The sequence below is a fragment of the Clytia hemisphaerica genome, unplaced genomic scaffold (genome assembly GCF_902728285.1).
Source record: "Clytia hemisphaerica strain Z4C2 unplaced genomic scaffold, Clytia hemisphaerica genome assembly, whole genome shotgun sequence".
NCBI classification, from domain to species: Eukaryota; Metazoa; Cnidaria; class Hydrozoa; order Leptothecata; family Clytiidae; genus Clytia; species Clytia hemisphaerica.
The window spans coordinates 13,659-25,524 of NW_027103354.1; the positions used below are offsets into that span (position 1 = coordinate 13,659).

The window sequence follows — 11,866 nt, forward strand, 5'->3', positions numbered from 1 at the left end:
TCATAGAGAAAAAAACATATCAGATTACAATAATCTCTACTCGCTGCAATCAATCAATCTTAATTTGAAAAATTAGCCTTGTAAAATGAAATGAATCAGAACTGAAATAAAACTAACCTCAATGGGACCAAACTTTCCACCAAGTGTTTATTTGGTAAAAAATTCTGATTTTTGTAGAGCATCAAGTTGCCAAACCGAACAGCATTGCTAATATCGTTCAAATATTTACTTTTTAAAATAAGCAACCCTTCTTCCGACACATTAACCGAAGCCATGGCTGTTTTGCGAAGAAAAGAATGATTTTCTGGAATGTTCGGAGTTTTCTTTGTCAGAGTCTTACACTACGGCTGCCGGATGAGCTTTTTAGCTGTTTGTAATGTGACAGGTAAATGGCTAAATCGACTCGTTACCGTAAAAAAGAAATATTCCATCATCGTGCACTTGATAACTCAATGTCGCAAAATCACATTTTACCGTTCCCGAAAAGTTGACGCTACCCTACTGGCGGCGACGCAGCGCTAGAGCAAGTGAAGCATTATACGAATCGGAGACGTTATTTTATCTGAAAAAGTCTCTCATCCGCCCATACGCCAATAAACCACCATACGTTTCTAAGGGCGCGCGCGGGGAATTGCAGAAGCAGAATCGTCTCTCTCTCATACAGAATACAGAATACCCTAGTCCTAAAATTTTACTACCGCAAAAAGAGGTGTCGCAGGAGCGCAACTTGCCTGGTGACGCCCCTGTTTCTAATGATTTCGACCATCACAGCAGGAATTATACCAAAAAAATAAAAAAATCAGCCATTTTCAGAAGTATTGATACCCCCCCCCTCAAATAGACTTAAAAGTGTAGCAATAGAAAATGCTGAATCAGCAAAAAATAAATTTTGAGACTCAGGAATGATCCTCAACTACCAGTGGATACCCCTTAAAACCACATACCCCTTAAAACCCACAATGTTGCATTTTTGGCTTTCATAACTACCAGATTTATTTTTATGTGGTATGTTTCACTTTTTTACAACCTCTTATAAATGTTCTTTCATAAAATACCAAATTTTAAGGATTTTAAAGATGCTAAAGTATCTTAAAATTCGAAGTTATTCAAAATTTTATCAAAAATCCCTTCAAAAAATCAGGTTTTTTGGACCTAGAAATTACACAATTGAATTTAAGGTCATAAAACCTATACTTTTTAGATACCTATACTTATGGTAGGTATGAAAAAATTATTTTCATCTTCGTGAATAGACCCCAACGAAAATGACAGGCCCTTAAAATTCTACTTTAAAGCACTTTTATGGTGATGAAATCTGAAAATCGACTTTCTCAAAACCTGGTCATGTTGCATACCAAAATGTCACAAATTTGATGGAGATTTAGAAAAACATTAGAACCATAGGTCAAAAATGAAGCGAATGAAGATTTTGGCCTTTCGTAGCCGTTTTTGACGAAAAAACCACACACAATTGCATTATGGGCATGAAATCCTGAAAAATGAAAATATTGTTGTGGGAATGAATTTCTAGCAAGTCTTTGAACCATTGAATCACGAAGCAACACCAAATTGGTATCCATCAGCTTGAGTATCCCGTTAGCAAGGGTCGGACTTTGTGGTTTTTAGCCTTATTTTTGTAGGTTTTAAGGGGTATTTTGATTTTAAAACACATATATTTTTGAGATCATTTAGGTACTAGTGGTATATTCATAACATTAGTAACTTTACAGTGAATCACTATTCAAAATTTGAGGTCAAAAGAACTTTTTTGTAAAAAGTTATTCGAGAAAAACCATTTTGTAGGTTTTAAGGGGTAAATAGCTAAAACTGGACTTTTTCACTTCCTCATGAAAAACTGAAAATCATAGACAACGTACTTTCAACACAAAAAGTTTCAGCCTTACACTCCAACTAAACAATGAGATAGAGGGTACCACTTTTTATTGTGGGTTTTAAGGGGTATCCACTGGTACAATAGAGACAATTTCAATGTGAAACTAATTCCCAAAAATTTAATGAGCTGGAAAATGCACTAAGTCTCAGAATTCTCAGACTGTCTGAATTTTTAAGAAAAAATTGAACAGGGGTCTTCTCTGAAGTGGCAATTTGCCATCAAAGTATCTCAAAAAGAACAACCAGAAGAAATTTTTAATGATTTCGATCATCACAGTAGGAATTATACCAGAAAAATAAGAAAATCAGCCATTTTCAGAAGTATTGAGACACCCCCCCCCCTCAAATAGACTCAAATGTGGAGCAATAGAAAATCTCAACTACAATAGAGACAATTTCAATGTGAAACTACTATTGATATTCCCAAAAATTTGAGCTGGAAAATGCACTAAGTCTCAGAATTCTCAGAAAATCATGGACAAAACGTTTGTAGATTTCTGCAATATTTGCAAAATACTTCAATATCGATGAAAAATAAGTTCCCAAGAAGTTCTGGGTGCTTTCTGGCTTACACCAGTATCAAAACGCTGATTTTTTGCTTGTGGTTCCCTCAAAAGCAATTCAAAAGCAATGCAACGACTTCGAAAGTGTTTTTTTAACTTCCCTTCTTTTTCAGACGCATTGAAGAGTCATTTTGCTCTATTTCTCACCATTTTTCACTGAAATTTCATTTGTCTACAACCTTTTGTCCATGATTGTGAAAAGGTTCATTGACGTTACTGATGAAGAGGTGGATGTCATGATCAGAGACTACATTGACAGGCATGGAACAATATCGGGTTATCGATTCATTGCAGGGCTTTTCCACTCAAAAGGAATAGAAATACAACGAAGGCGAGTACGAAAGAGTTTAAATCGCGTTGATCTAGATAACGTTATCTCCAGATGGGTTGCAGTAATCAGAAGACGAACTTATCATAAGCCTTGGCCAAACTCGCTGTGGCACATTGACGGAAACCATTGCATTCTTTAATTCGATGGAAGTTCGTGATTCATGAATGCATCGTTGGAAAGTCTAGATAGGTTATGTTTCTTGCATTGCAGTGCAAGAATAATCTTGCCGAAACTGTAAGGAACTTATTTTTGAATGCTATTGTAGAGCACATTAATTGGTGGCCTTCAAGAAGAGTTGATTTTGGCGTCGAAAAAGGTTTCAGTATGCGATGAAATGTTTGAAAAAAGAGGGTCTGATAGAAAAAGTTTCATTGCTGGCCCGTCTACAAGAAGTCAGCGCATAGAGCGCTTATTGCGAGATGTTTTCCGATGTGTTACAGCAATATTCTATTATACCTTTTATGCAATGGAACAGAATGGATTAGTAGATATAGAAAAAAAAACTCCTCTTTTTCTATTACACTTAACCACTGTATCTCGGAATTTAAAGCGATGTTTAACGACCACAAGCTTTCAAGTGAAAACAACTTTGATTGCTATCACATATCTCATTAGAATATCAGCGCGCGCGGTGTTCTAAAAGCAATGACGATATGATCTAAAGTAAGGAAAAGGTTAATTAGTTTAAAGGATCAGTGGTTTCTAGTCTTCCCACTTTCGTAGGGAATGAACCAGGACGGTCCCATATTAGAAGAGTTAGGACGAGTCAATCCAATTCCTTCAAGTGCATACTTGTGCATCTTAACATTTTTCTTTCTAGAAATCCTTCATATTATTTCTACAATCGGTGACGAAATACTTGGCACAAAAGGGAAATCCACCGGGAAGTATTAAAACCACAATCGATTTGCAAGTGCTTTAAAGTAGGTTTGAAGGGTTGTTGTGCACGGAAATAATCTGACAAAGTTTGGAACTTCGATTGAAGTGAAATACGATTGTTCAAACTGAAAATTAAAAATAATGACAAAACTAAGTGACGAAATATGACAAGAAAAATGACAAGAAAATTGTACAGAAATTGACTAGAAATCTTGAGGAAATTGATCAAATTGACCTTAAAAGTATCATGAAAATCGCACAAGAAATCTCTTGAAATATACCAAAATTAATGAAACCTAACTTAAGCTTAAAGAAATTGATTTAAAAATATCAAAAATAATCTAATTCCAGACACCTGAGCCAAATAGGCTGATGAACAGAAAAACACAGAGAGGCAAAGGCAAAAAGCAGAAAACAACATACCAGGTAGCCAGTATGTGAAAACTGTGAAAAACTGTGCACAAAAGTTGAGAATTGAATTTTGATTTGGAAAGTTAAGACCAAAACTGTCTAAGTCTGAAACTCCATATTTTGATGTAACCACACACAACGCTTCTCATAGCTTGATTGATGATTCATGAAAATCGAGAGAGAAAAACGCGTACTTGAATAAAATTGAAAATACTAGATAATTGCCTAAGTGTGAATAAACTAATTATATGACAAAAATGATACAAAAGAACTTAAATGAATGCGTAGAATTAATTGTCAAGAGACTGAACAGAAAAGTGACGTAAGACCAAGAAACAAAGGACTGAATAAAATGACACAAAAGACGCTGAATGAGTTAAATTTTTGACCATTTATATATTAAAACCATCATGCATTACATTCCCCACCATGGGCCAAAAATTTAATCATGTGATCAACCAAAATAATAACTTTGCATGGCTCAATGCCAATAATGACTTTTATCATAGCTCATTGCCAATCAAATAATAACTTTCACATTAACTCATAACCAACCAAGATAACATTCACTCATTTTCGTGGAGCTCATTGAACAAATCAGGATCATCGACTGAATGGATTAAAACGAGGTTACGAACAGATCTAACTGTTTCACGTTTGACGCTTTCGTTTTCGTTTTGATAAGATACTGTAACCTTACGAACATTGCCATCATCGCCGACAACAACATCTTTGATCATACCGTACGTGTATCTTTTCGTTAGTGCAGATTCGACTTTGGTGAATAATACGACGTCGCCGATTTGCAAGTTGCGTTCATGGCGAAACCACTTTGTTTGTTTCATAAGCTTGGGAACGTGACATTCGAGCCAGTTTTTCGAACCATGCATCGTAGACTTTGGAGTTGGTTTCGAGTAGCCTTATTGGATTGCATGTTTTGACGAAGTCTCCTGAAGGACTACGATCGTTGTTACGACCAAGTATCAGCCGATTCGGTGTGAGAAGATCCATGGTTTCAGTTTCAGTGATGTTTCCAACGAGTAGTGGTAAATCGTTGATTGAGTTTGCAATGATTGATCCGAGTGTTTCCCATTGCAGTATCGATAGCCTTTCGTTGTGGGCGATCTTTTCGATTGACAGGTTGACTTCTCGAATCTTACGTTCGACTTTACCATTGACGTTGTGAGCTCCTACTGGACAAGTTTCGAATTCTACTTTTCGATCCTTGAAAAGTGTTGATTGGATGTTGGTGAAGCTCATTCGAATATCTTGATTGCTTTTGACCAGTTGACTGCCTTCGTCGCAGTATAGCTTTATGGGAAATCCATATCTTGATGAGAATCTTGTAAACGATTGGATGAAGGAGGGTGACGAATAATCATCCATCGTGTTGATGTGGACAGCTGATGTGGAACAGCAGCAGTAGATGACGAGCCAGATCTTTATGGTTGCTCTCTTGTTGGTTGGTGAGATTGATTTGTATGGACCACTGAGATCCACTTGGGTTTGATAAAACGCTGGTGCGATGGTGAGTGAACTGCTTGGAATAGGACCCATGATGGCTTCAACGGTACGTTTTTCAAGATAGCGACATCGTTCGCATGATCTCTTGATGGTTTTAACGAGAGTTCGTCCTTCGATGATGAACACCTTCTTGAGTAGTCGACGAAGGGTTGCTTCGATGCCATCATGTTTCAACCAGTGTGCTTCGATGACGAGACTGTAAGCGACAGGTGAGTGACGATCAATAACTGGTACACAAAACAAAACGTGGACTGAGATAAGTCAAGCATTGCATCTGTGAACTTGCCTGCAATTGTGACACCATTGTTTGGAAGGATTCGTCCCTTGTACGTTAGAATGTTATCTTTCAAAATGGAGATTGGTTCGTACTTCTTTGGGCTGACGAATTTGATGACTTCTTGAGTTGCTAGTTTAAGAAAATAACGTTCACCAAGTTGGACTTCGACTTCCTTGAGCTGGGGAACGTCAGATGCGGTGATTGGATGGTTGAGAACGATTAACAATCCGTTTGAACGAATCTTTGATCTCAAATTGTTGAAGTAACGGTACACGTAGCCCATGATACGGACGACGGTGCTGAAGGATTTGACATTGGGATCGATGAGATACGACGAGAATTTGTAGCGTTCTCCAACTTCTTCTGGAATGATGGGTGCTACATGGTGAACGTAGACTTCCTTGTTGACTTCTGATACCTGTTGATCGGTCAGACGAAGTTCTTGAGCGGTCATCACTGGGAAGTCCTTTGATTGTTGATGCATCCAGTTTGTGACCATTGATCCAGGTAGATTCTTTGTTGACGTCTTCGACGGTTGCACCTTTGCGAGTACCGATATCAGCTATCATCTCATCGGTTGGAACGTACTTCCACTGATCTCTGGTGGTGAAACGAAGACTTTCGATGACACGATTTCGTACCCACTGCTTCAAGGGCTTCTGATCATTGTCCAGCCAGTACAAAACGATTTGACTGTCCGTGAATTTCATCGAAGATTGGTGCCATTTGCTGAGTGATCTCTTCACGATTTCTCCGGTGTGGGTATTGATGAGAGCAGCATAGAGTTCTCCTCTTGGTTGTGACATCCCTTTTGGTACTGCTCTGGTTCGTGAGAAGATGAGTTGACATGAGTATTCACCGTTGGTTCTGAGAAAACGAGCGTAGATAGCGACACAAACCATAGACGAACTTGCATCTCCGAAGTCAAGCGTTTCCATGGTTAGGTTGACAGCATCTACAGGTACCACTGCACGATTGAATCTGAGATTGCCAGCTTCTTGGATGAGTTGAAAGTTTGATTCCCACAATGGTCTGAGTGTTTCTGGTATAACATCGTCCCCAATCCAGTTTGCGTTGGACTAGGTCTTGAAGGTCGATCTTCATGGATGCGACTAGAGGTGAAACTTTGCCGGTTAGATCGAACATCTCGGCCACTTTTGAAGCACAATGACGACGTGTTAATTTGGAAGGAATGACGTTGACTTGATTCGATGGTTTTTTTTTTCCACGAGACTTCTTCGCGAAGTTCAGGTCACCAATGTTGAGCGAAACCATATCTGATTTGACGTACCACTTGAATCCAGCGATGTGAATCATCTCTCCGTCTTCACTCATGGTGGGTGGAGGATCTTCTCCAGAGAATACGAATCCCTTGAGATTGAATCCACCTCGACTGATGACACGTTCGAGTTGGTCTGCACGAATATAGGCTGTTTGTCTGTCTTGTTCACCGGTGAGGCAATCATCGACGTAAATATCACGTTTGACGATCTCTTCGATTTCGGGGTACTCATCCTTTGACATTTCAGCTACTCTTCGAAGTCCGTATTCAGCTTGGTTTCCTGAAGACTTAACCCCGTATATCAGGGTCTTGACGACTTTTTTTCTTGAGGGATTTTGGATGGGTCAAGGTTGGCTTCCCAAACGTAGCGTTGATAGCACCAATGAGATTCGTCCAATTTGATGGTGTTATACATCTTCTTGATATCTGTGTGCATAGCGATAGGGTGAATGAAGAATCGGATCAAGACTTCCTGAAGCCTGTTGAGGGTATTCCTCCCTTTAGCGAGAAGATCGTTTAAACTATATCCCGACGATGTTGTTGATGATGCATCAAAGACAATGCGACAAGGGGTGCTAATGGAATTGCCCTTCCACACTGCTCTCCATGGGATGTAGTGGTGACATTGATGGTCGCTGAGCATCTGTTGAGTTGACTCTGGTAGATTGCTGACATAGTCGACGTAACCAAGACTCTGAAGCTTAGATTCTGACGTAAGGATATCTTCCTTGTCGCTATGGTTGGACGGTTTGTTAAGTTTACGAAGTTGTTGACCAAATACTTTCATGGCGATGTCTTTGTTGTTTGCTAACCTGGTTGATGGATCAGTAATGAAAGGTAGGATAGCTGAGGTTGTTCGAGTTTCTGGATCGATAGTGACCGACGAGTTGATAAGTGATTGTTCGATCTCTTCCTTGATACTGATTGCTTCAGTCGATTCGTCGTATTTACATTGGTTGCAATTGCGGCAATTTGGACAGCGATATGTGATTTCACTGCCTGCTCCTTCGACTTCCTCAAATACTCGCATTGATGTGGATAGATGGGTGTTGAATCCAAGCAAAGGAACGTCAGATGGTGGAGTTCGAAGTAGTTGATATGTTGATGTGAAGTTGCAGGATGCATGAAAGGGACTGAATGATGGGTGTGGTCCACCGATGACACCTGATCCTCCACTTGTACTTGTGAAGGATGATTCGAAGATCGACAATCCTGATGGCATTTGATGGATGATTTTCGGAAAGTACCTCAAGTATTTGATACCGATCATCATGTGAACATCGCCACCAATTGATGATGGAAGCTTTGGTAGACATTTTGAATCACCACACTTGGAGTATGACTTGATGATGTCTTTTTCTGCTTCAACGAGCGAAAACGTTGGGAATGTTGACGTGATCTGTTGGATGCAAGGACCAGTTAATGAGGCTATCTCCCCATTGCTGAGTGGAATGTTGACAACGTAACGTCCAAATGACGATTTTGTGACACTGTTCCCAACACCACCAAGGATGACTGGTGCTGAAGAGTCTTTGATGGCACTGGGTCCGAGAAGTTTGATTGCGTTTTGACTGACCACGAAATCACTGCAGCCACTGTCGTAAAAGATAAGTAATTTGTGTTGATTGATGAGAACTTCTTGCAGCATGTAGATACCCCTGTCTCCATGTTGATCGTTTGTTTTGAAGGATGCTGTGTGGAATGACAAGCTTATATTTCTTGTAAAGCTTGGAAGACTTGGACTTCGGAAGAACCGTTCTTTGAATTTTTCCAGTAGCTCGATATTGGCTGGCTCCTCTTTATGCTCCTCGCAGACCAAGACGTGCTTTCGAACAGGATACTTTCGATGTGAAGCGTTGGGACATACGAAATCATGCTGACATTTTCCATCTTTATGCTTTCCAGATGCGGATGCTGCACCTGGAAAGAGACATTGAAAACAGTATCCCTTGTCTTTGAGAAGGGAGAGTCGACTTGCAGGTGTGAGTTCTGCAAATTTCTGACAAGTGTAGTATTGAACCAGCTTTGTTCTACCTGGGCCTGATGAGGCAACATGATCGTTTTCACCAGCTGGGGTTTCACAAAGGGCACACACAGGATTCGAGGTATCAGAGGACATATAAGAATTCGAAAAATGTCCATACCTCTTATCCCTGGTTTGTTTGGATGGATCCTTTGGTTTGTTATCGTTTGATTTCGACTCATCTCGAAGGAGAAGTTTCTGCTCGCTGATTCTTCGCTCTTTGGTCAGGAATGATATCATAGTTGTCCAGGTTTCCTTGGGGCTGAGGTTGTGGTCACAGACACTTGATAGGAATCTTGTTGTCCTACCGTCACCGAGGAGGTTTTGAATGTGGTTAAGTGAGTCGCCATAATACAGGTGTTCTTCTATGTGATGCTTTTCGGCCAAGACTGCCATCTCCTGCATCATGCTTATTAGGTGACTAATGCCAGAGACAACTTTTTCCGGGTTTTTCTTTGAGATTTCAAGTGATTTGAGTTGAGTGATCTTTTTCTTGAGCATCATCCTGGTGTCACCAAATGCTTCTTCGAGACGTTTCCAAATTTCGTCGATTGACTCAAGGTTTTTGACCATGGTGTGTGCTGGATCAGCAAGGTAATTGTTGACTAACAGATCTGGTAGATAGCTCTTGGGAGTTGATGATAAATGAACTTTTTCGAAATTAGAGCGAAAGGTATAATAATCTGATTTGGAATCATATCCAGTGAATTTGTCAAGATGAATGTTCAGTTTATTGCGTTTGAATTCTGAATGTACATCTAGTTCACGATTACTTATTTCAATGCTCAAGTTGTTCATAAAAGTTTGACGTAAAGTGTCTAATTTGAAATATCTCTCACCAAGTTGTTTGATTGTGGCTTTGATCAGTGCATTAGTGGTGGATGTTTGGAGACATTCCTTGTAGGAATCTGAAATCTTGTTGAACTTTGTTTCGTTTGATGGCATCTCTTTTCGCCAATTCAGGAGTTCGATTGATGCTGAATCAGCAGGGATCCTTTTGAAATTTAGTTCCAGTTCATCGATGGCTCCTTTGGCCCACTGCATATTGAATTCCAGTGTTTGTTCTTTGTGCGCGATGAACTCGTCGACTCGTTTCTTTTCCTTGGTGACAGTGATCTTGGAGTTGTATTCCTTCGAGTCTTGTATGTACTTGGTGATTTGATCCAAGCCTGTCTTGATTGTAAGTTGGAGATCGTCCGATAAGGCTTGTCCGGATGAGACGATTCTGCGTGATTTGGTACGGATTGATTTCCGCATTAATTCGAATTTTGCAAGTAACGACTTGAGGTCCTCTGGTTGTATGTTTTCGAACTTATGTTCGTTGATGAGATCTGGTATCTCGTCACACATTACTTCGATGGCAATGCGTTCTTCATTTACTGTGGTGTTGTGTAGTTGATGATGAGGAGGATCCATTTCGTCCTCTGATGAACTCAGCTCCTTGTAGTTGACACGTTTTGTCTGACGGAGCAACATGCATTGATTGATTCAATGAACAGGCGAGTGAGTCAGCTCTGTTTGAATGTTGTGCACGGAAATAATCTGACAAAGTTTGGAACTTCGATTGAAGTGAAATACGATTGTTCAAACTGAAAATTAAAAATAATGACAAAACTAAGTGACGAAATATGACAAGAAAAATGACAAGAAAATTGTACAGAAATTGACTAGAAATCTTGAGGAAATTGATCAAATTGACCTTAAAAGTATCATGAAAATCGCACAAGAAATCTCTTGAAATATACCAAAATTAATGAAACCTAACTTAAGCTTAAAGAAATTGATTTAAAAATATCAAAAATAATCTAATTCCAGACACCTGAGCCAAATAGGCTGATGAACAGAAAAACACAGAGAGGCAAAGGCAAAAAGCAGAAAACAACATACCAGGTAGCCAGTATGTGAAAACTGTGAAAAACTGTGCACAAAAGTTGAGAATTGAATTTTGATTTGGAAAGTTAAGACCAAAACTGTCTAAGTCTGAAACTCCATATTTTGATGTAACCACACACAACGCTTCTCATAGCTTGATTGATGATTCATGAAAATCGAGAGAGAAAAACGCGTACTTGAATAAAATTGAAAATACTAGATAATTGCCTAAGTGTGAATAAACTAATTATATGACAAAAATGATACAAAAGAACTTAAATGAATGCGTAGAATTAATTGTCAAGAGACTGAACAGAAAAGTGACGTAAGACCAAGAAACAAAGGACTGAATAAAATGACACAAAAGACGCTGAATGAGTTAAATTTTTGACCATTTATATATTAAAACCATCATGCATTACAAGGGTAGAGTTTTAACTCTCAGTTTTAACGCTAGACTTAAGATATTAGAATCTGAGGATCCAAAAGTTCAAAAATATGGTCCAGTAGGGCTTGAAATATAGCCTAGAAACCAATAAATCCCTCCAAGATTGAAATAATCGGTGAAATGAAATTGAAGGCCCGAAATTGACATTCTTGCACGAACTTCAATTTTGGAAAAATGGTAAATTAACCAAAAGTGCCAATATGTAATGGCACTGATTGTAGAAAGAAAGAAGCTTATAAACGTTGTCATGTGTAATGTGATTCTTTTCTTTACGCTATAAGTATTTGCAAAATTTCTCCCCTCTGTCAACCACAGTTTGTGAAAAGCTTAGAACAATGAGTTAGACCATTTCTTTTATTTTTG

At 39.0% G+C, this 11,866-nt stretch overlaps 2 protein-coding genes across 2 annotated transcripts; both read right to left on the bottom strand.

Moving 5' to 3' along the window:
* Window positions 1–4,893: 4,893 nt before the first annotated feature.
* Window positions 4,894–6,780, bottom strand: LOC136820896 (uncharacterized). Its single transcript, XM_067077137.1, has 3 exons — window positions 6,297–6,780; window positions 5,888–6,256; window positions 4,894–5,828 (listed from the first exon to the last, which is right to left on the bottom strand). Exons 1-3 carry the CDS (start codon window positions 6,778–6,780, stop codon window positions 4,894–4,896), a joined length of 1,788 nt encoding a protein of 595 aa, XP_066933238.1.
* Window positions 6,781–7,461: 681 nt separating this feature from the next.
* Window positions 7,462–11,472, bottom strand: LOC136820660 (uncharacterized). Its single transcript, XM_067076859.1, has 2 exons — window positions 11,071–11,472; window positions 7,462–10,772 (listed from the first exon to the last, which is right to left on the bottom strand). The coding sequence occupies exon 2, from the start codon at window positions 10,657–10,659 to the stop codon at window positions 7,462–7,464; it is 3,198 nt and encodes a 1,065-aa protein (XP_066932960.1). The 5' UTR covers window positions 10,660–10,772; window positions 11,071–11,472.
* Between the last annotated feature and the right edge of the window lie 394 nt (window positions 11,473–11,866).